General features: G+C 37.7%; 3 protein-coding genes across 3 annotated transcripts; 1 reads left to right on the forward strand and 2 right to left on the reverse strand.

The window, feature by feature from the left end:
* Window positions 1–1537: 1537 nt before the first annotated feature.
* LOC145903257 (ADP-ribosylation factor 6-like) lies at window positions 1538–2910 on the forward strand. The gene has a single exon (XM_082991321.1). The coding sequence runs from the start codon at window positions 1634–1636 to the stop codon at window positions 2147–2149; it is 516 nt and encodes a 171-aa protein (XP_082847447.1). The 5' UTR covers window positions 1538–1633; the 3' UTR covers window positions 2150–2910.
* Window positions 2911–3853: 943 nt separating this feature from the next.
* LOC145903873 (vigilin-like) lies at window positions 3854–13678 on the reverse strand. Its single transcript, XM_082992051.1, has 29 exons — window positions 13569–13678; window positions 13206–13270; window positions 12775–12923; window positions 12381–12599; window positions 11696–11902; window positions 11404–11496; window positions 10806–10928; window positions 10578–10661; window positions 10181–10303; window positions 9962–10069; window positions 9768–9872; window positions 9589–9693; window positions 9297–9410; window positions 8938–9042; window positions 8685–8798; window positions 8396–8506; window positions 8092–8199; window positions 7722–7940; window positions 7423–7509; window positions 7226–7360; window positions 6875–7093; window positions 6405–6537; window positions 5883–5992; window positions 5524–5676; window positions 5266–5352; window positions 4994–5137; window positions 4582–4866; window positions 4305–4430; window positions 3854–4215 (listed from the first exon to the last, which is right to left on the reverse strand). The coding sequence occupies exons 2-29, from the start codon at window positions 13234–13236 to the stop codon at window positions 4117–4119; spliced, it is 3696 nt and encodes a 1231-aa protein (XP_082848177.1). The 5' UTR covers window positions 13237–13270; window positions 13569–13678; the 3' UTR covers window positions 3854–4116.
* A 691-nt stretch (window positions 13679–14369) lies between these two features.
* LOC145902681 (PAS domain-containing serine/threonine-protein kinase-like) lies at window positions 14370–22805 on the reverse strand. The gene is made up of 21 exons (XM_082990755.1): window positions 22666–22805; window positions 22284–22383; window positions 22075–22192; window positions 21839–22009; window positions 21437–21580; window positions 21154–21288; window positions 20935–21031; window positions 20579–20721; window positions 20254–20312; window positions 20135–20197; window positions 19774–19994; window positions 19327–19611; window positions 19033–19193; window positions 18687–18878; window positions 18287–18390; window positions 17176–17332; window positions 16954–17056; window positions 16474–16570; window positions 16197–16330; window positions 15362–15502; window positions 14370–14706 (listed from the first exon to the last, which is right to left on the reverse strand). Exons 1-21 carry the CDS (start codon window positions 22772–22774, stop codon window positions 14546–14548), a joined length of 2895 nt encoding a protein of 964 aa, XP_082846881.1. The 5' UTR covers window positions 22775–22805; the 3' UTR covers window positions 14370–14545.
* Between the last annotated feature and the right edge of the window lie 1043 nt (window positions 22806–23848).

Consider the following 23848-nt stretch of genomic DNA (forward strand, 5'->3'; position numbering starts at 1 on the left):
CAATGTGCCGATCGGCAATTTTCTGAATGCCGGGTTTGGAGTGCTAAAATACTGTTATTCCATTAATGATTTGAAATAGTTGGTCCTCTCGGGAGACAACGACTGTATTGGCCTACAGATGATGCGCCTTCGGCGACACTCGCAGGATATTTAGGAGACTGGCTTCCAAATCAATTTGCACGATCGTGGGGCCATGCCACTGTCTCTTTATTTTTAAATTTTGGTTGACAAGTGCTGGCTAATACCAAAATGATTTAGTGGGCGATCCTACCTTACAATGCAATAGTAAGATACATTTCCTCGAAGATACGGAATAAACATGAACGATTCAACTTCGGTGTCTCATGGGGCCTGGCTTACTCACACATCTGGGTTTTATTGCATTTCGCTGTGGCTGCGTTGCTATTGTAACATACAAAAAGATCTATGCATTTGTAATTTGTGTTGGTTTGGACATTGGATTACTAACCATGTTGTTGTTTGAATATAAAAGCTGTACTTTTGCCAACTGCGTACTCTCGCCTTCCTGGAATGGCTCATTACCAGCATTAATGCGTGAAGACGTGCGAGCTTTTTCCCCATCACGCGGATACGCGTTGTATTAAAACCAAACTTCCTTGTTTTTACATTAAGATGATGCAGCAGTTAACAAAATAAATAGGCAGTTGTTTGCTATACACATCCAGAATTTTAACTTTCAACAACCGCAAGATAAGATCAACCAGTTCGACTATTCTCTGTTACGTCACAATAAAAAATCGTGCAATGATGGGGTTCGTCATACTTGCGCTTATAAGACGGAAGTACAGTTTAGAACCCCAGTTGCAGAGATATCCTAATACGGTGTATTAATGGTTTAAGATTAACCGTTTCAGAACATTTTGGCAGTGTATTACAGCTTGCCGACTTATTCCATTTCAATTATTATTAACTTAATTACCTTTTAGGTTGCAGACAGCTTGTGTTTTGGTGGCAGCGATACATAGCAACCAGCAGGAAGTCATCGGCGCAACAACACAAGGCAAGAACTAGTCATTTTGGCTCAGTGTTTGGGGCGTTTCGTGTCGACAGGACATTTGCCAGCGTCGTGTAAACACAAGTCAATCGCACGCACTTTCAGAGCAGTGACGTTGTTTCCGGCATGACGTCACACAGCGACGCGTGTATTTGCATCGGAAACAATGACTGTTTCCAATGTTGCCGATGGATGTATGCTGTCGGGCTGTTCAGCAGCATAGGCGGGACTGATATCGTCTGAAACGTGGGCGATAATCACACGTACGCGGTTCATTCGGTTACGCAGGAGATGCCCACTCGCAACAGAAGCTGATACGTAGCAAAGACAGCAAGATAATAATAGGCAAATATATTTGATATAAGATGTGGGCAGTACCTGTTTAAAGCAGGTTCAGTGCAGCATTTCGTTCTGCTTCCAACGTTTTAAAGCTTGCTTGAAGAAGCAAAAGAAATGGCTTAAAAAATAAAAAATAAATAGATATGCATAAATGTAAAGATGTTTCTGTTGTGTTTCAGTTTGAACTGCTGTAGGTTTATGAGAGTATGAAATGCTCTAGTTACATTCAGTCCATGGTTGTTTGGTCTCTTTGTTTCTAAGATTGTTTTTACTGACATCATGGGAAATTTATGCTCTGGTCGCAAGGAAATACGTATGGTGCTGATCGGCCTTGACCTTGCTGGTAAAACTTCTGTGCTGAATTCGCTCAAACATGGTGAGGCTGGTACGACAACGCCTACTGTGGGGTTCAACTTTGAAACTGTGACCTTCAAAAACATGGATTTCAACATATGGGACACAGGTGGTCAAGACAAGATCCGCGATTTATGGAAGCATTACTACGAGCAAGTGGACGGAATTCTCTTCGTTGTGGATTCAACTGACGAGGCAAGATTGGATGAGGCTAAAGATGCACTTCATAAAGCACTGCGTGATATGAACCTTCAAAATGCTTTTGTGTGTGTTCTGGCCAACAAGAGGGACTTGGAAACCTGCATGCCTATTGACACCATTCAATCCGGTTTACAATTGAACAACTTGCCCGAAAGCAGAAGATGGACATTAAAGGAAGTTAGTGCAGTGAAGGGTACGGGCTTGGACGAGGTCCTTACATGGACCGCGAAACAGAAATGATTCTTGACACTACACCAAGATATCCCAGCCCTGGAAACTTGAAATACTCATAACTTGGTTTCTAATTTTGGTTTGCCCTTGAAAATGGTGGTATCTGTGTGGGTAGAGATAACATTCTTCTATCCAAAGCATTATTTGTCATTCAAAAATGTTTATGTACATAATTCGTAAAGATACAGTTACGTGGTGGGTAGTCAAAGTAACTAAACCTTGAAGGTAGCACTCAAAGACAATATAATATACTTGATCAAGGTATGTTGGCTCATTTTAGCGTAGGTTTCAACTCTTTAAATATACTCAGTAAGTTACGGTGACACTGAGTAAATACACCCAACATTGCTAGTCGCGGCAAACCACCGGTTATGTCATCATCATGTAGGCAGCCTTGTTTTGAGTAAACGCTCATTGGTTTTAAAGCTTGTACGACATGTCGAGACATCCATGTAAATGGAATGTAGAAACCTTAGAATTTAGCCCACGCTGCTTTCTCTAACTGTCGAGAAGGTAGACGACCATATGTTGGATCCAATTCGTTGCTTGAACTTCCATAGTCAACAACACATGTTGTTAAAATATTTAAAACACTTTTGAACACTATGGGATACATTTTGAACAAATGTTTACTTATTTCTTTGAACTACTAAAAGTCGTGACCCCGGAATGTGTTTTTGTTCTGAAGATTTTTCATTATTGCCAGGTAGTATTTCAGTGCATTTTTAGAATATCTAAAATTAAATAAATCGTATGTTTCAATAAATTTTGAGCTGCAGACAGTGTACGTTGTTTCGAGCTATTAATTACCACCAGTGCAGCTGAATTTACGGTGCGCCACCAGTATTTGCAAAATTTTACCAGCTTGTCCTGTAGTAAAAAGAGGAGTCCAGGAAGTTATATGTTCATGGGCCCATTGTTACTATTCATTCCCCCCCAACTCGGTATGGGAACTGGTGCGGCGCCGGGCTGCATCCTCCCCCACGTGGGTCATGTTTTTGACTCTTGCAATGAATAAAGACTGCTAACAACGTAGCAATATTTCATGCAACAGCAGAACAAGCAGGATCTCTGGCTTGACGATCACAGCTATCGTATCGAGATCACAAGGTTTACTGACCTCCAAGCCAAGTTGAAACGGTCAATTTTTGCTAACAATTACCTAAATACACGACACAAATCATTCTGCAATGCAATCTATATTTTGCGTTCTTCGCAAACATCGGGCGGCGACGGAGCCGAACACAAACTGACAAATATCAGTTTCATTTGTTTTGACAAGGAGCAACACCACAACGGATAGCGATATATTGAAACAGGGGGACCTACTTTGTACAGCGAACATCGAATCACGTGTCACCACTTGTTCCGACTCGCTAGATAGAATTTTATTGCACAGAGATGGGTATGGGTGTAGGAGGCCGCTCCGCCTATTATGTACAGGCACGTGTGTAGGAGAAAAGCAACGGGGACACGCTTATATATAAGAGAGATGGGGCATGTTCAAATGTTATGTATATATAGGTATAATATGGCACTTGGATGCTACTTGACTCTTGGTTTATCTTTGGTCTTGGATGAAGGTAATTCAAATGCGAAAAGTACACACAATTGGGGGCGCAAAATAGAATACAAAGCAACGTTTACTTACTTTAGTTGGATTGCCACCCACTAGCACCAATAGCAATGCGATCTAAGGCAAACTAAGCGATATTTGTTTCCATTTTGGGGTTGGCAATCGATGTTTTAAAAATCTCAACCCGCTTTACGAGGCAGTATACAGTGTTACATGTTTTACGACGTCATTTAATTTGTGACACAACCGCAATAAATTATTCGTTACGACGTAAAAAGTAGGGGACAACATAATGAAAGATCTTGATCGCATTTCAAAGGTGGACCAATTTTTTGTGTTTTCTGTATTTTTGTTAGGGTTTAAGGCACCTCCGGCTTCCACATAAGGCTGCGAGCATCGCCTACTTGCGGCGCCCCCATGCAGGTGTGGGAGCTGCGTTTGCTCCGCCACTAGGGGCGCCACCGAGGCTCGGAAATTCTTCCATGTTGTTGGTATCGACCTACAAGCAAAAAAAACAAACATGAAGCACTTGGTCGTCATTTACATATAGAGTACAAAGAAAGCCTTGTAAGTAAGGCAGTAACTTACAGGTTGGTGCCATGGTGCGTTGCGTACGGCAAAGGCTGGCTGCTGGTTGTGATTAGACTGCTGCTGGGCCTTTCTGCCATGGAAACTGTATTTCTTCGTTTCCTCCTGTTCGTTAATGTCTTGCATCTACACAAGTACGTGCGAAGGTTATACTTTGTGTATTACACTTTGAAAAGTTAGTCACAATTTGAATATACCGGTAAAGAATAGGAATTCCTCATTTATTTGTTTAGGACAAAAGTGTTCAAACTATCCACACTAAATATCAACAACTTACAAATTCCTCTTCCAAATTAAGGATGTGTTCAATGCACTCTTCCACTTTTTCTTGTGTGCCCGTCACAGTCACGATGTCCTCATCTTTAGGGAAACTGATGTTGACACCAAAGTCATCCATGATCTTGCGGATGGAGCGACCTTTTGCGCCGATAAGACGAGGATGGACTTTGCGATCTATGTGAACATCCTGGCTGATGTGAGAGTCGAGGTCATCTGTGATGGAGAGGATTTCCTGTTTCGCCGCTTCTGCATTTCTCTCGTATCCAATGATCTTAATCTCATTCTGTACAAACATGTGTTGTGTTAAGGTCGTGTTAAAAGCTAGTTTCAAACAACATCACACATAAGTCACACAATTGAGGGAGTAACATAAAAATCATATTTTATGACGTCATCAGATATAGGGTCACCTTGTTTTCAGTTTCCTTGACAGGGAACTGTATGTTGACCTTGTGCTTAGTTCGGATTTCTGTCACTTTGGCTCCTCGCCTTCCGATGATTTGCGGATGATATTGTGCCGGAACTTCGATCGAAAGCGTAAAATTGCGAAGTACCTGCAGTGAATATTCACAATAAGCATGTTGTGTGTCAACTTCCACCAATCGCATCACCACAACTTATGTGCATTTGTGTTAAATTTTCAATAAAAAGTGGTAAGTTGAATAAAAATCGAGAGACGAACCCGGTCTTCTTCGTCAGCTTCTATTTCCTTCACTCTTCGGTCCAATCCTTCCTTGGCCTTTTCCATTTTGTCAGCGGATCCAGTCAACTATAATAAGAAGCAAGAAGTTTTAGTCGCATGTAAAACCCATCCTTTTTCATACAATACACATTGTACAGCTTTTTAAGTCGTTCATATATTTCCACTATATATATATATATATATTATCTCGTGCAAAATTCATACAGCCCAAAAGTTTATGGAAAGTCGATTACTTACTGTGATCGAGTCGCGTTGTTCCTCTGCGTTCGGAATACTGATGCTGACGTCATAGGTGTCCATCAAGTTTTTGATACCGCTTCCCTTTTGACCGATGATGTATCGGTGGAATTTGAAAGGAACTTCGTATTCCTCGGAAACCGGAACCAAAGCCTGATGAATTAATAGTTTAGCTAAAATACTAACGTGGCCTGTTTTAATTTCTAATTCCAAGGGGTTATTTATACGCCCTGTGTATAGATCCAATCAAATGCCTTTTCTTTTCTTTAAGTTAGCACAAAAAAGTCACACATACTTTTATCACATAACCGTCAAACGTGCAACGTTGTAAAATTAATATTCTTAAATCCTGAACTCACAATCAATGCATCTTTGGCCTCCTGACAGCGATCTTTGTGCCCGGTAATAAGAATCACTTTAGGATTTGCAACTCCATTTTCAACTGGAGGAGTTCCGCCGTTTTGAGGACCTGCGTTTAGAAAAAGGTTGTTGTCTTGTCACACGTACGCTACTTGTAAAGTAAGAAACCAAAGTTCTCTAATAAAACTAATCTCCCTTTCTCAAATTTTGCAGTGCTTATTACAAGCAATCTATCACATTCCTCTCTGTTACCACAAACGCTCACTAACCATCACCATCAGTTAAATGAAAACTCCGAAGTCTCGCTAACGTTGATCTGAAGTAACCTGTGTATGAATGAATGCAATAATATCAACAATCTTTTGAGCTCAAAATCTGTTTGCTGTCACTACTTTTTGCTGCATCTACCTTGTTTCAAATAAGTTTGCTGTAAACTTTCTGCTGCAACTGTGGTAACGGAAACTGCGTGTTGGCTGGTGCAGCCACATACAAATAATATAGCATTAGAGAAAACGTCGTACCGTTGCCTCGGTCTGGAAACTTGATCTGAACGTTGTATTGTGATGTAACAGCTTGTACGTTTTTCCCCTTCTGACCAATCACAGTGCGGTGGTACTTCTCATCAATGTCGCATTCGATTGTCACCTGATTTTCCTGCAATACAACAAACATGGCGTTTTACGACCAGGCCTAATTTCTTATGAATGTCGATAAATTGAGGTGAAACATTGAATCATTTATCTTCTTTTCAGTTTGGAAGTCTATATATGAAATATATATGCAATAAAGATATACAAGAAACATATATGTGTGTAGCAATTATGACAATAGTCCTTGTTCTGTTGTAACTTCACCATCGTAGGCAAAAATATGTAGTATGTAGGTTACACTTTCTCCCAGCATAATAAAGATCCAAAACAGCGGTTATTGCTTTGGGCAGGTTTATCGTATCAAGAAGTGTTAGATAAGTTAATGTATCAATGCAGTTTACCATGTCATCAACCATTTCCATCAGCTTCTTCTTTGCTCCCTGAACACATTCCGACGGTCCCTTTATCTTTACAACCTCAGAATCCTGATCAACTCGTGGAAAGGAGATTGCTACACCGCCAAACTCGTCGCTGACGTCACGAAGTAACATTCCTCTCCTAGCAACGAAGTTTTTGTGCAACTTCTGGTCGATGTTCATCTCAATTTCAGTGATGTTTTCCTGTGAGGTAGAGCAATGTAAATGACTGCAAAATATTTAGACTTAGGATTTTTTTTCACTTTAGAAAATAATACTGTTTGCCCTTGGCCACTAAACGACGCCAAATGACTCGTTTACCTTAAAAAAACTTACCAAACTCTTGATTCGTTCCTTCAAGATTTTTTGAGCCTTTTCAGCCTCTTCCTTTTTGCCAATGAGGACGATCGTCTCCTTCTCCTCATCACCTGCAGCTGGGAAGATGATGCGAGCTCCAGTTTCGTCACGAACCTAAACACGATTTAATATAAATGTTGAAGCAGCTTATTGTACGAGGGATGATAAACACACACCGTTTTAATGTTACTGCCTCCGCGTCCGATGAGGAAACGGTGAAGTTCAGGTTTGCATTTCACCTCCAAGGTGAAGCTTGCTAATTCCTGTTAAAATTAAAAGCCGAGTTTACTTTACAAATATTTTTCAAAGTGAATTTCTAAACGCAAAACTATACATGGATTAAACAGGAACATCACAAAAACAACATAGGGGGCCCTATATTAAGATTACAATCAGTTAAATTACCAAACCGTGACATATTCACAATAATACACAGTTTCTCAAGCAACTGCCTTTTTATGAGCGTTCTACTAACCTTCTGCTTCGCCATATTCATCAATTGACTCTTTGCTTTCTCAACATCAGCGGCAAGACCTCTGATTGTAACTTTGTCGCTTCCAGAATCTTCAGTGGGAAAGTGGATTTGAACACCGTTGCATTCATCCATTATGGAACGAACAAGGCGACCTTTGGCTCCGATCAACGAGTTGTGAAGTTTTGAGCTGATTGCGACGTTATCTTCCACAATATTAGCCTGAAAAAAGAAGAACAGAAATATATTGTGCTGTATTTGTAATAACTTTTCTGCTGAGACAAAAGTGATAAAAAAGATTTTGGAACGCCTGACTATTGGATGGAACCATTTTATGTCAATGAAAGCAACACACAAGTGGCACATATCATACCTGTTCCTTTTCAATAGCCCTGATAAGTTTTCTAGCTTGTTCACAATTTGCTTTCCGTCCAACAATGGTGATCACTTCGTTTTGTGAGTTTTCAGTTGGGAGGTCGATCTGCATAAAATATCTGTTAGTTTACTTTAGAAAGACGAAAAAACAATTAAAACGGTTGTTTCGTCTTTTGCACTAAATTTTCTCAAAACGAAACAGGGCCAGAAACAAAGATATAAACAAGAACGTCTGTTTACAGGTTAGGCGGCAAGTTGATTTAAACGAGAACATGAAGGCTTGGCGCTCAGTCGCATCATACCTGTGTGTCGGTTTCTTCCCGAATCTTGCGAATATTTGAACCTCCCTTTCCAATCACATTCTTGTGATATTGCTTGAAAATCGGGACTTCAATTCTGTAATTCTTTTCCACCTTCACGTAAAAAAAATACTTTATAAACGTTTTCCCACAATCGTCTTAACACCCAAACACCACGGCCACGAAAAAATGAGTTTAAAGCCTAACTAAAAAAAACTAAAAAAATGCCAAGCTTCAGGCCAAACGTTGTTGTACAGTTCTGTGTTACGCTATAAAACACAGTGAGACATACCATGTCGTCATGCATTTGTTTCAAGTACTTGTAGCATTTCTCAACTTCGTTCTTTGGTCCACGGAGAGTCACAACGTCACTCTTCAAACTGGCTTCAGGGAATGTGATATTCACCTAGTATATAAACAACGGATGAATGCAAATTCCTTTATCAAAGGGGGGTCTCCCTACAGTGCTGGACTGTGCGATCCAGCCGTGATATATTGGTGATATGAGTGTGCTTTAGTTATCATTGATACAGTGAAAGTCTTACATCAGGAAAAACATCACGGATTTCTCGGATCTTTTCACCTCCCTGTCCGATGATGGTTTTGTGAAAGCGATGCTCAATAATGATGTCTTTGGACCTTTCGTTTTCCTGTGATTGGACACAAGTTATTACACTGATATTAAACCCCCACCCCTAGTGTATTTTCAACCTTAACAGTTTCTGCAAATAAAACGCTCTTGTAAACCAATGAGCAAAGAAAAACTGTTTCACAGAATACTTAAAACTAAACATTAATATACGTAACAACCATGTGCTATGGTGGTATGTACCAGTTACAAAGTGCTTTGTGAAAGAAAAGTTTGTCAGTTTTAGCTCTACTAGCTGAAGTTTGGGATACATACCATTCTTTCTCCCATGATGGAAAGTTGTCGTTTTGCTTCTTTTACACCATCAGGATCTCCCTCAATCCGAATAAGGGAACTCTTCTCAGTGTCAGAAGGAATACGAATATTCACCTGTCCACAACAAACAATGTGATCTTATTGAACAATAGAAACCTATTTTTAATAAAAGACAATGGTATTATGAAAAGACTATTTAATTATTAAACAACATCGCATATGAACAAGTTGTGTGATTTATAAGCCAACCAACATTGCTTTTCAATGTAATCAACGAAACATTTGTTTTTACCTTGTATTGATCACGCAGTTTGTTGATTGACTGACCACCTTTTCCAATGACATTGCGGTGATATTTTGGGTCAATGTGTACTTCGTCAAAAGCCATTCGACTTTTCTAAACGAAATGGTTTAAATATTTCAAGCTCACCAGAAAAACATATTGGAAAATAGCACTTTTTGTTTACTAACCAAATCAGTAATTTGTGCTGTCAAGAGCTGTTCAGCTTTATCAACTTCAGCAGGTGGACCCTCAATGATGATTTTGTTTGCCTCGGCTTGGAACTCCACATTTGCCTGTTTGCCAAGTTCATATGTTACTACTAATCCAATTTTGAGCGTGCCAAAGACAAAGTGTATGTTACATTGGAATGTTATAAACGTACCTTTGGCAAATCAGCTGTCAAGTTTTTGATGTTTGCACCTTTCTTGCCAATAATAAACCTGTGCAACCAGGCCTCTGCAGGAACTTCTCTGATCACAACACTGTTTGCCTGCACATGATACAATTTCAATGTAATACATTATAATATCACTGCATGTTAATTATAATTTATGGACTTTTGTATCCTTATCTAGCTTGATATACACACAGTAACACCAACCTTGGCATAGACGGTAGTCAGAGCTTGTCCAAGTTTATCTGGCTCACCACGCAACACAACAGTCTCAGACAGGGAATCAGGTGGTGGCAACTCAATAGAAACTTCAGTTTCAGCCAAAATGTCCTAAACATGGATAACACATTTAGGAATTAACCGAAAAAGGTAAGTTTATCATATGCACATAAAGTCTATGGTTTTCACCACACACCATGTGGCCAAGGTGCCAATATATATCAATGCACTAACATAACCCAGGTACAAAATTCTCTGCAAACATTAGCTGCTGAGGTTTACTTTAGTAAATATTTGCACGGAACCTCAAGCAATATGATCTATTCAATGGGTGGTTAGTATTATGTAACCTAGTTAAAGCTGTGAACGGCAAGCCAGAACTTACATGCAGGGTTTGTCCTTTATATCCAAGAATGTATTTATGCTGAGTTTTGGTAATTTCGACGCTGATTGTTGTACAGCGTGCTTTCTGCATGGATAAAAATGTTAAAATAATCAATCCTTTCAATCTCTCCAGTTCATGCACTTTAACAGCACAAGATACCTTTTGGACTTTATCAAGTGGATTAATTATGGTAAAGGTGCAAAAACAATTAAAAAAACTTTGTTTTACCTTTCTTTGATATACAGCCATTACTTTGGTAACTGCTGCACCAACACCATCTTTTTCACCAGCAACAACTATTTCATCCTTCATAACACTAGGTGGGGGAATATGTATTCGCACAGAATGATCCTAAAATATATTTATGCAATTGTAACATGAGAAAACAAACGCAAAGTAGGATACCAAATATACAAACTGCAGTAACAGCTTAACCAAAACCTTTTTTTATCATAGTAATGAGATGTGTTTCTGCCATAATTATAATCTCACAGACATTCAAATCACGTTTTGGCCAACAGAGCTACGGGGGTGATAAAACGTTGGGTAGTTGCCACTATGATGTAGTTCAAAAGTGTACAATACATTCCATTCCACACAGGCGGGCAACACAAGGTTTATTCATTCTTTTTGAGGATGGAATGGAATCACCCAAATACTAAAGACTTAGTGAAGCCTAATGGCTAGATGATGATTTTAGCTATCTAACAATCATATATTTGTGGCATGAGATTTATGTGCAGTCAAATGTTTCTGCAACAGTTTGATAAATGCTTTGATGAGTAAATTACATAAAATAGTTCATTATAAAGTTTCCACTTAATACCTTCATAATCTGGTTGGCCAGTTCGTTCTTCGGTCCACAGATAAAGGGATGGTACATTTTTTCTATTTGTAGTCTTTCCATGGCCAGTTTTGCCTGAAGTGATTATGGTTTATCTTGCAGGCTTACATTGATTCAGTTTGCAACATGTCAACAAAATATTCGACTTGTATGTACAACAACAAAGTTTCAAAATGCAGGGTGTGAAAATTAAAACTTTGTGTAAACCTCGCTTTGTGTCAATCACAAAGTTAAGTTAATTAATTCCTAAACATTTCGAGAAATGTATATGTACCTGCTCGTCCGATACAAGTTGGATTTCATGTTTGGCTTTATGGATTCCTTCTTGAGTTCCACTGATGGTGATGGTGTTGCTTTGTTCCTCAGTGCGAGGAATCATTATCTTGGTTGCCGTGTCGAGTTCCAGTTTCTGAAGGTTTTTGCCTCCCTTGCCAAGAATTATGCGGTGATGTTCCTTAGGGATGTTTATGGTAATGCGTGCCTGAGAAGAGGAAAGAAAAATATGCAGTCAAACAAACATAATTGAAAACATTTCTTTTGTTTTTATGTTTTTTTGTGAAGGAAAGAAAATTTTGTAGAGACAATAAATTCTGATCCTAAGAAAGCTATTGTCTAGTGACTATTGTATTTATAATTAATAGGACTATCATTTGCTGTCTGCAGACAAAGCACAATCTCAAAAAAAAACACTGACAGTAATTTTTACAATATAAACGAATTATGTTAAAACTTGTGAAATAACTCTTTTAGTATGTTTACAGTAAAAAGTAAATTTTACAGGTGTCTAACCTAAACATGTCAGAAACTACAGTAATCAGTAAACCTGTCCAACTAACCTTGTAATATATTTAGTCATCAAGGACTGTTTTGGTAGTTAATTGCTGAAGCATATTTTCAGAATATCAAAAAACCTGGTGATATGTATATAATGTAGACGCAAGAATAAACTGTATAATTACCTGAGTTTGCAACTTATTGTAAATCTCTCTTCTTGCTTGCATCACATGGTCCGTCCTTCCAGACACCAGCAGTGACAGAGAGCCATCACGACAGGTAGAAACCTCAATGGAGGTGTTGGTTTGCTTCATTATATCCAAACACACCTTATTCTGGTCATTTTGGGATTGGCCAAATTGGGACTGCTTGAAAGCCCGCTCCTCCATTGGAATATGGAAAATCTATTCAACATTCAAAAGGTATTCATATTAGTTGCGTGCCGAAGGTATATATCATATTTATAAATTATATACAGTATAAAACTTGCATAGAAGATAAAATCACTTAGATGAAGGAGTGGATAATATTTGCATAAATTGCAGGAAAAATCAACATGGTCAGGTTGGTGTTCTTTACCTGGGTAACCACTGCAGACTTAAGTTTCTGAATTTTCGGGTTCAACCATTCATTGTCAGCTGAAGAGGTTGTCATGACAGACTTTTTGTCACTGGACAAAGGGGGAAATGCCTCGGAATAAGTGGGCACCACCTCACCCACATCATTTCCTATACAGTCAAAAGTACTTGTTAGTTTAATTTGTGTTTTACACACGAAGCATATTGACATTTACTTGTTTGAAATGAGAGTCTAAATGCAACATAACTAAGTTATTTTCAAATTATTCAGTTTGTTGCGAAAACTTTACAACACCAAAGCCATACATGTGAAACAACATTAAATGACCAAGACCTTTGAAGTAATTTTGCTTTTATCAACAGACAAATTGTCAAATGTGATAAACCAGGCACACCAGCACACATTGAGAAAAAAACTCAAGATGTTCTCACCACTAGAATGGGGTAACTCGGTAGAATTCATGGTCGATATTCGTTCCGTCCTGCACAGTTGTATCCTGAATCATACAAAAAAAATGTTAAGGTTGTAATAGCACAGCCAACATGTAGTGGCATAAAATGGCATCGTTAGTGATGCCCTTAAAAAAAATCAATGACTTTTGCCATCAAGTGGTGCTTATACCGGCGTTTGATTCAAAACTTTAAACCTCTTGTCTGGTTTTCTGCTAGGTTCCCGCTCAACATTGTAAACAATTTAATGCTTTTCAGCGATTGTTGAAAAAATTATATTCAAGTGAAAATAAAACAATATATTTTATAGTTTTAATTACACAACCTAACCAGCTATTCACTTACCAGAAAGGTACAAAAGTGCTTTCCTAAAGTCTGTCCGGTAAAAGAACTGTTTGGGAATACAGCTTGACCAAGGTCAAAAGTACTATTTGACTATAAAAAACACAATTGTTCACAAAAAATATTTAAAAAAATTTCAAATGTTCGTCTAGTATTTATTTTCGGCTTACTAATAAAAGTCTACAAACAATCTGCCTTTGACCGAAAAAGTGACATCAGTCTTTAAAAGCAAAACCATCAAACACTTAGGTCAAAATGCAGTCCACTAGTACTTTTGGAAATTATTATTTGCGTGAATGGATACCACATCTTCGCTTTTAAAGCGACACTAAATTTACGAAAAATTTCTTTCCAAGCTTCACGGTCTTTTCTGCAACTGCGATACGCGCTTCTGGATAGAGATAGTCACGGCTGGTCACAACGTCAGCAAAGTGACGTCACGTGTCGGTCACGCGCTGCTGGATTCAATGCCTCGTTGAACTTTCTAAAACCTCTTGAGGCGAGACAAACGTTTGATGTTCTTCCGCGCTGACCAAAATCGACGTTATAGCAAATATTCTTCAATCTTCCAATAGGTATTTCATTATATTTGTTTTCCGAAATAACAGTTTACAAGAAAATCGGCTTTTTAAAGTATTGAGCTCTCAAATCTATGTTTTATTGTCTATTATTACAGCGCATGAATACTAAACTTTGTCAAACGCTCTTGCAACGTGTTGCCGGAAGTGACGCCAGAATTGTGCGAAGCAACTGGCTAACCTTTACATTTATTTGTACAAAATTACGATTGTAACACGACAGGGCAGTGAAAAAGCATCGATAAAATGCGAATCACAGTATTTGTAAACTTTTCTCGCAAAGTTGCGCAAAGGCTTTTCGCTTTGAAGAAGGAAAATTCTTTGGTTAGAAAAACATATAAAACCAATTTGACGATATGAACACAACCAAAATAAAGCACCAAATTTCATAACAGGCGTGCACTATATAGAGTGATTAAGGTTAACGTTTTCCAAGCGCCTAGTCAAAGGGAATATATCATCATTTTTCAAGAAATCGTGTCTTCCAGTGTCAAATTTTGAATTGCTTTCGAGTTGAATCGAATCATTACCTTGATTCTCTTTTCCGGAAACAGTTGAAGTATCTACAGACAGAAAAGTATAACGTAACGTACAGCCAACCCTAGGTGACAATTTCGCTGGGTCAAAATACATAAATTGGTCTCACACTGGCCTACGTTCCTGTATGAGAATCACAAACATTGCATAATTTTACGATGACATCAAAGGAAAACCATAGTTTTTACAGGACAACAGAGAAATGAGTCGTAAATAAAGGAATCCATTTAAGAATGGCCTGAAGCAAAACAAACTAATAGAAAACCAAAACGCCCCACCAACGAACCTCACATTGACAATAAATCTATTGTTTTCGAATCACACCTAGTTACTGTTTCCCATTGTTACGATTGTGGCAAAACTACTTGAATGGAAATCAAAGGGATGTCACCCACAGGGACTTTCTATGCAAAAGTTGTTTATTTGTGCGTACTGCGGTAGTACGTTGTTACGATTTAGAAAGGCAACCTGCGTGATCCTTTCCAACCACCCGACAAGATTAAAGCGCATTTGAACAACACAACTGCACACTCATAATGGGTTTTCATGTACATTGAAATATTTGATGTATATAACAGCCAAAATACTTTTAAACTTACTTGACAAGATAAATTGGTCACTACCATAAATTAATTGCTCAAAAACAAAATCAGAAACCATGTGTAAAAAACATCCACCAACCTGCATGGGGAAAGACCCCATCCCACGAATACTCTTCAAGTAAAAATGGAAGATTGAGCCAAGGTTCCTCCAGCAACAAGTTCATGGTGCATCTATGTTCGGGCACCGGTTGCAGCAACCATCTTATTGTGGACATGAGCTCTGTAATGTTGTATGGTTATTATGGCATTAAGCATATTTGGCTTTGGTTCTTGACGCAAAAACATATCCAAGGATGTAAGTGGGTATAAGTGACGTCATCACTGCTTATAGGTTCCATCGCACCTCACAAAACACTCACTAGTTACACAGTTGTATGCCAATGCTCGCTTCTGTGTTACAGTTGTACTATTCCCAAACCTACTTGTATAGTTTGCGTTAAAACAAATGGAATTTTTCGAATGGAATAAAAGTTTTGCAACGAACTTTATTACCACAGCTTTAACAAACACTTGTTACCCAAAACCGACGAGCAAACTGGGATTTAAGTGTGGTTTAATAGTGTTTGTAAAACTTTTTAAGGTCACGGTATGATTTGGATCAACTGGATTCGTTTGTTGCACAAGACAGCAACAGCGTTTAATGCTAATTAGTTTGTCTATGTGAACAAATTATCTTAATTTGGGTCTGAATACCCAACATGCATATCCTTAGTTTTCTCATTGCTTCATATTATTGTAGTTGTCAAGTAGTTTAGAAAATAGAGGGCCGATTACAGCAATAATTTGGGTGGTAGCATACAAGCGCTAGTATACAGTATCTTTTGAAACATAAACTTTTACACAACACATGCCCAAACTTTTTTGTATGTTGTTTTGGTATTCAGTAAAGTTCTATGGTAAATACACCCACTAACCATCGGAAAGGCGCGTTGGAGGTTTCAGCTCTGCCTCGATGGTCTCCTCAATCGACTGAAAGGGGTTTTCCCCGAATACGAGAGTGTAAAGAGTGACACCTAGCGCCCACATGTCCAGTTCAGGACCACTGTACCTGAAATAATTAATCGGATGTTGGTTTACGGGACAGTCATCTTGATGACCCCCAAGGACAAAATTCCGAAGCGGAGATCTTATGTTATTTTCCAGACATTGCCGTTAAATACCAGATCTTGTAAAAAACGTCACACAACCAACCTGTTGCCGAGCAACACTTCAGGAGAACAATATTCAATTGTTCCACAAAAAGTTGCGAACGTCATTCCCGGCTTGAAAAATGCAGCGCTTCCAAAATCTAAATAGAACCAGTACACAATCTTAGTTTTTGCTAATGTTTAATTAGTTTGATATGCATTCATGTAATGAAATACTACACCAGACATTTCACACATATATCAGGGGTGGCAAAGCACATCGATCGCAATCGACCGGTTCATCGTTTAACCTCAACCGTTAGATCGCACGTGATTTTGTCTCGTCTTCACGAGATTATCACAATATTACATTTTTGCAAATCTTGCCAATGAAACTAAAAACTTTTACTGATGTTCGCTTGATTCACAAATTATGCCTAAATTTGTCTATCGTGTGTTATTTATTATTACAAGGAGGTTTTCATGTCGATCCCAATTCTGTCGTATGTTGACCATCCCTGACATGTGTAAAGTACGTATTTACCTATGAGTTTGCAGGTGAAGTTTCGGTCTATTATCACGTTCTCATCTTTTATGTCGCGATGAACGATTCCCTGACGATGCAAATATTTCACTCCCGCCACAATCTAAACACACAAAAACCATAGTTTACATACAACATTGTTTTTAAATTGACGTGTTGTATTTTTCTCAAATTCGCAGCCACTGTGAATTGTATTTAGTATGGAATAAACTGCTTCAATACCTGTCTGTATATGTAGCTGGCTAAAGTTTCGTCCATCCTCGGTGATCGATCAATAAATTCGAACAAATCGATTTCTCCGTGTTGGGGCATCACCATCGCGAAAAATTTTTCGTTTTCAAAAAACTCCGTCACTCGTATGATGTTTTCGTGGCGGAATCTGAACAAATAATAAATGTGTCATCACATTTCATATTTACCTTATTCGAGGTTGAATATTTCAGCGAAGGATTCCAAATTGAGCAAAGTTTTAGAGCAAGATTTACTTGGTGTCGTTGCTTCTCATTTCTTTATTGTTAAAATTAAACCGGATCGATATTTTTGATGTGACAATAGTTTTTTGGATTCGTTAAATGAGAGTTTTTTAATTTCAAACAAATCCGGGCCATTGCGGCACAGAACAGTCAACCATTAAACGGCAAATTGTTCGAAATATATTTTGGGGTTTAATGCTTTCCACAGAGTATGTCTGTTAGCATAGGCGTCGATTTTTCAACGTATTGTAAAATATAGGCAAACGACGCGAATTCCGTTTCGTGTCACTTTGTTTTTACACCGAATCATGTTGTTGTAGCACTAAGTTTTAAACACTTTAATTCCGAACCCCCTTACTGAAAGCGGCACATTTTTGTTTCACTCGGTCAATTGCAGATTCAGCTAATTATGAAATGACATACAAATCTATTACGCAACAATGCCGATTCTTACCATTACGCCACAACAACTACTGCGCTTCGTAACAATCCACGAGACACTTGTGTTTGTTATGAATGTGAAGGTGATAATACAGGTTGTTTGCAACTACCTTACATAGTATAATGTATGCGGTTTCTCTGACAGTAATTTTTAATTCAAACGAAATTCAGGGATAACAATACCCACGTTGTCACCCCTATTTGTTTGTGAAGGGTGACATGACACCCCAGACACCCTTAAATCGACGCCTATGTATGTTAGTGTATACACTGACTTGCTTGATTTAATGAATCTACATTATTTGCGATGCACGGTGGGCATCCGACAGCACACACCATTTCTTTTGACAGATTGGTGGCATTTTTAAAGTTAAAAAGGAAAGCAAACGAAATGAGTCAATGGCGAAACGCATGTGTACTTCGTAAGAAGGGAAATTTCCAGTGGAATTTCGGAATCAGTTTCAAAATCCTCCACCCAGCATTCTTCCAACACTTTCTCCTTACGTATGAATTTCACGACAACCTGCGAGAACAAAGACAACATTTTCACGCATAGACTGGACTGAAGAATTTATTCAAACTTGTTTTTCCAAATTTGTTATGTGTAAACATAACCAGTTACACATGGTTTGCACCGAAAACAGTAGCAACTAGAAAGTTAAATATTGTTAAAACTGTGTCTGCTTTTAGGTATATTAAAAGAGGTAGACACAATTAATTCCGACTTTACGAAACATCACGTATATTTAGTCCGTATGAAATACACCACCCGGTAGTTTGGTGTTACAGACCACAGCAAACCACTAAACACTTCTGTACCTTTTTCCTGTCGTTTTTCCGCTGTGCAAGTTTCACGAATCCAAATGCACCGTTTCCCACACTTCTGGTGACGTCATACTTGGTACCGAACTCACCCTGAACAGCATGCCACTCTTCGTCGCCCTCCGGTGGAAGGTTGACGTGGTCGTGGTTATGGCGACAAGCCTCTTGCTTGATAGCGGCACCTAGTGACTGCGAGGCAGAATTTATTTTTTCATGAAATTATTTTCACGAAATACAAAAAACTATAATACATCACATACATGCCCTACTATAAACGACATTAATTTGTCTACGCGCAAAAAGATTTTCACGTAAATTTCTTTCATAAATGTTTGTAACTCACGAAGTCGAGCATTCCGCTCACAGCCGATGCGTTAAGTGAAGGAAGTGTGGAGTTAAAACTGCTGCAGAGATGTGATGAGTTAAAACTTGAATTATCCCGATTCTTTAATCTCATCCAGACGTAGTAGTTGTTTTTGGCGCTCACGACTTCGTATTCAACATCTAAAATAACATTTAGAACACTTTTTACGGCTTTTCAAATCTGTACATTAGAAACAATGGTTTAGGTAATTGGTTTATGTAGAACAGCACACAGCAGTGTCGGTGTTACAATAAATGTACCCTGCGGTTGTACCTAATAGGGTTCCGTTTTTGTGTTTTGCGTGACCTTCGTGATGTCCTTCGGCCAAATCAACCTTTGACCTCATCCGGGACACAACACGCTTTTCAAACGGCGTAGACGTCACAGCAAACTGGTCACGCATGGTTGAAACCGCTTTAACTGCATTGCAAGAGCAGTTCTCGTCAGACTGGTAGTCGGAAAATGGTGGCGACCTTGGTGAAGTTTCAAGGTCGTTTTGGTGCGAGGACGCCATTGGATGGCCGGAATTGGAGTGCACTGCTGAGTCGTTACTGACATCTAGCGGTAAAAATATTAGGTAAAGCATATTAGCTGGCTATTAAGTTGATTCGTTTCAACGCAGCAGACATAATTCACTACACATCAGTAAAAACAATTTATTTCAATTTACATCGACTAAGGCTGTCATTTTTCAGTCAAACCAAGCAAACCACAATTTACTTTCAAGAATGTCACCACTTCCGTTGAGTAGGGAGTTAATACGGTCAATACAAGATTGTTCAGGCTTGCTCATGGTAAGTTCCACCCACGATTCATTTGTATTTTCAACGGATGTATCTTCTTCTGTTTCCACGGCAACAAGAGGAGTACCAATAGGGCCAGAGTTGGTTATGTGAAGAAAACTATCAGTGATATTCTCTATCAGCTCAAATGTCCCATTGCTAAATAAAACGAAATCTTTTTAAAGATTCATTAAGGAAACATATGTTAACCATGGTTAGTCATGAAAGTCTTGTCACACCACTCACAGCACATGACTCAAAAATTACACAAAAAACTGATGTATATCAAGATACCTTACCTTCGAGTTGGATCATCACTTTCAGATAACTTTTCAATAAGGGTCTCAGAAAAGTTTGTTTTTCTGAAAAAGTACAGGGAAATTAAATTTAGCAAGGAAAAAATGCTGAGATGGCTTACTTATCAATTGTGAAACACGTTGAGCTAGTTTCAATTCCAGGTATTAGATCAATGACGTTCTGCAAGCAAAAAAATATAAGTTTGGCTGAGATTTTACTGACGAAATATTTGCAGAAGAATTAATGTATAAATGTTAACATAATTTTCACCCAAGAGTTATTTAAGTTGATAAGTTAAAATAATAAATCCTACACTTACGAAGTATGCATGTTAGGTGAAATATAACTGAAGTAAATTATGTTGAAGGGGAAAGCAAGAGCATGACATGAAATAATTTTGATAAATAATATATCTTTCCACCAACCACTAATTTGCTAACACTTACCATAGATTTTAGCTCCTCTGTTCTATAACCAAGCAGTGCAAGGGAAAAATTATTGTTTACACTTTCAATGTACCCACTGTGGTTAACTGACAGAAGTCCATTAATGCTTGTAAAATACCACAGAGCAGCAGTGTACCTTGTTTCTGTAACAGCAAAACAACAGAAAGTCAAACAAACACTGAAAAATGTGGTAACGCAGAACAAGTTAGTTTTAGGAATAAACGTTTTTTAAAATGTTTAGGACAAACAATATAGCCCATTGAGAATGATTGTAGATTCAATTAAAACGTTTTTAAATGAATTTCACTTTTAGATCAGCTGGATTGAATTGTTTGTCCTAAAGTTAGGTTTCATACCTTCATGTTCATCTATTTCATGTGATTGAATGTAAACAGATATTGGAAAAGTTTGTCCATCACTCGTCACTCCAGTTATTCTTTGTTTTCTAATATCCTACATAACACAAAAAGTTGGATGACTTGGTAGTTCAATATTAAAAGTGCCATCAACAACATACTAGAGCCTAGGTAATACAGGACAATGATTAGTTTTTTTCATAGAAAAATTAAGGGAACCTTTCCAATTCTTTTTCCTGCTTCAGGGAGTTTGTAACTTGGAAGAAACTGGTGAATGTTGCAACCAACAATTGATGACAATCGAGAATAACCGTGAATCATCGTAAAGTTGTCGTCACAACACAGAACACCACCCTAAAAATATTTAGCAAGATGCAAATATACAATCCACTTAGTCGAATAAACTACTTCTATACAAAATAAACACAATAATTTTTTTCTATTTTAATGTATCATAAAATATTTTTCAAATGAAGCTAGTTTGCAAGCTATTGAAACATACCGCAGAGTTAAAACTGATTTCTCCCACGACCCTCATAACTGGCTGCAACACAGCAATACATCTTAGTTGTTCTGATTGTCCATTGAATTTTTTCATCCAAACAGATACAGGAATTTCTTTTCCATTGCTGGAGATTGCTTCCATCTGCAATGCAATTTGTGTCACAAGATATTTTTAACTATGTATAAATGTTATGTATAGGTGTAGTGGGTTACCTTCAATACACGAAATTTAGACAGTTTTTTTTTATGCAGTTATAGTTCAGGACAATATTTGAACAAATAAAAACAGGAACTTAGTGACATTTAAATGAACACCAAGCTTTTAGCATGTTTAAATTTTTAATCACAAATGCAATATCAAATAAAAATCTGATTTAAAATCTCAAATCTAACAACGTACCACTTTTCCACAAGTTACAACCACATTGCCTGCATGCTTGTTGATATCATGCATTAGTGCTTCCTTATCATCACATGAGTCTGATTTTAGCAGTTGATCCATTTTCATACCAATTAGAGATTTTGGGGTGTGCCCAAACAAGTTGCAGGCCTGGCGATTGGCAGTTAACACCTTAAAAGTAAAGGTAATACCAATTATTGAATAAACCTGTAGCATATTATTTATATAACTTTTACTTCAAGGGATTCTGCATCGAGGGTGAGGACACACTTGCTAAGGGCTCCATTGACATCAAATTCATCATTTTTTATGAGTTTCTTAAAAGATTTTCCAAATGATTGCCCTGATTCAGGTCTGGTAAAAATGTATATACAGGAAAAATAACAAATCACATATATTATACAAACAATTTTGCATTGTGTTGTGCAAAAACAAGCAAATGTACCTCATATCAATTGACTTGTTGGAGCCATTAAATGATATCTCAGAGTCCACTAAATCTGTGCTAACATCATGTGAGTAACTGCAACTATTCAATTCATCACCTTCACAAATAATACAGAATAAATTATTGCCTCCACACACCATACGTTCCCCAAAAAATATTCAATCTGAAAGACCAATTACCACTAAAATGCGGAATGCATTGGTAACTTTGTATGTGGAATATCCGTAAATTAAAAAAAAATATATATTAAAACAACAAAAATTACGGATTTAATTCATTGGATGTTAATATGTGCTATTTTGTTTGTGTACATTGCTGATTGCAAATGTTATGAACATTTTGCATCTGTTTTTTTGGCAATTAAATGTTTCATATTTACCTGTAAACTTCTTTATGTTTTTTAGCAACAAAGACACTTTGGACTTTTTCCCCCCACTGACTCTTGGGTAGGATTGATTGTGCTCAAATGAATTTTGTAAATACATCATCTAAGCTTGGCATAACCTCTACAATTAAAAAGATCCTAAAAAAATTATGATCATATAAAAACAGCTTTTTAGTGGAAGTCTTTGCTTGGCCGTTTGGTCAGCAAAGTTGTCTGATAGTCACACCAGCTGCACCGATGAGACCTTTTAGGTAGAAACAGTGGCCATCTGTCTGCAGCTTATACAGCTTTTAACTGTTTATAAACTAAAGCATTCACATACACACACCAGTGCTTTTATTATAAACCTTCAGTTTTGTTCACCCTATACCTATACCAGTTCAGCTACAACACATAAGAATACATTTCATTTATCCAAATGCAGAAACAACATGGCAGTACTATCCCAACTAATTCATATTTTATGGTGCTGACTTCACGCCAAAAGTGAATCTGACGTCACAATGCTGCAGGTAAAGATTGATTGAATATAAATTGGTTAAGATAGGAGTTAATTACTAAACGTGTGTAGCGTAGCCCGAAATCCCTTTGTGGGAAAATTGTGCGTTTAAGCAAAGCAGAAATTGTCGAAGATGTATTATGTACCAAGTATCAAAACAAAACAAAAATTCCAACAAAATGATTTACCGCTGTGCTACACGCGTTTGTTGAAGAACTCCCATCTAAGAAACACTCAGATACACTACATAAAAGCTTTGGTAATTTTGCAAAAGTAAATTGAAAACACTGAAAAAACAAAAGGCCCGCCGAAAGTAAAACAAAATAACGTACAACATTGGAGTTCCAAGGCTGAATTTGTGTTTTTTTTTATTATTTTATTTTATTTTTTTAAATAATCTTCATTCATTAAACTTGGAAAAGTAAAATTTTAAATATATTATCCCAATGTACTTGTAAAATAAAAAGTTTTCAACGGATTACGTTAATTAAGCTTTTCCGGGATGCTGTTCAAAGGATATATGCAGTTATCGCTTGTTTTGATAATATGTTTGAACCTTTTTGAAATTTGTAGAGAAGATAATACTAGAGTTTTGGTCTTTAAGGTGCAGCTGGTAGGTATAGACTTAATGAAAGCGGTCGTAATAATTGCGTTGCAGCGCAATTAATCAATTGTTCA

Source organism: Ascidia mentula, chromosome 5 (assembly GCF_947561715.1).
Source record: "Ascidia mentula chromosome 5, kaAscMent1.1, whole genome shotgun sequence".
NCBI lineage: Eukaryota > Metazoa > Chordata > Ascidiacea > Phlebobranchia > Ascidiidae > Ascidia > Ascidia mentula.

Bases quoted from the DNA above. Each gene is read 5' to 3' on its own strand.
- LOC145902681 (XM_082990755.1), bottom strand. From the start codon at position 22,774: ATGATGTATTTACAAAATTCATTTGAGCACAATCAATCCTACCCAAGA. The intron at 19,995-20,134 runs GTAAGGTATCTT...CGTTTTATTTAG, and splicing joins AGTGATGATCCAACTCGAAG to CAATGGGACATTTGAGCTGA. The intron at 16,571-16,953 runs GTAAATACGTAC...GGTTCTATTTAG, and splicing joins CTTCACCTGCAAACTCATAG to ATTTTGGAAGCGCTGCATTT.
- LOC145903257 (XM_082991321.1), top strand. From the start codon at position 1,634: ATGGGAAATTTATGCTCTGGTCGCAAGGAAATACGTATGGTGCTGATC.
- LOC145903873 (XM_082992051.1), bottom strand. From the start codon at position 13,236: ATGAATTCTACCGAGTTACCCCATTCTAGTG. The intron at 12,924-13,205 runs GTGAGAACATCT...TTGACTGTATAG, and splicing joins CGAGTTACCCCATTCTAGTG to GAAATGATGTGGGTGAGGTG. The intron at 8,507-8,684 runs GTATGTCTCACT...TTTTACGTGAAG, and splicing joins AACAAATGCATGACGACATG to GTGGAAAAGAATTACAGAAT.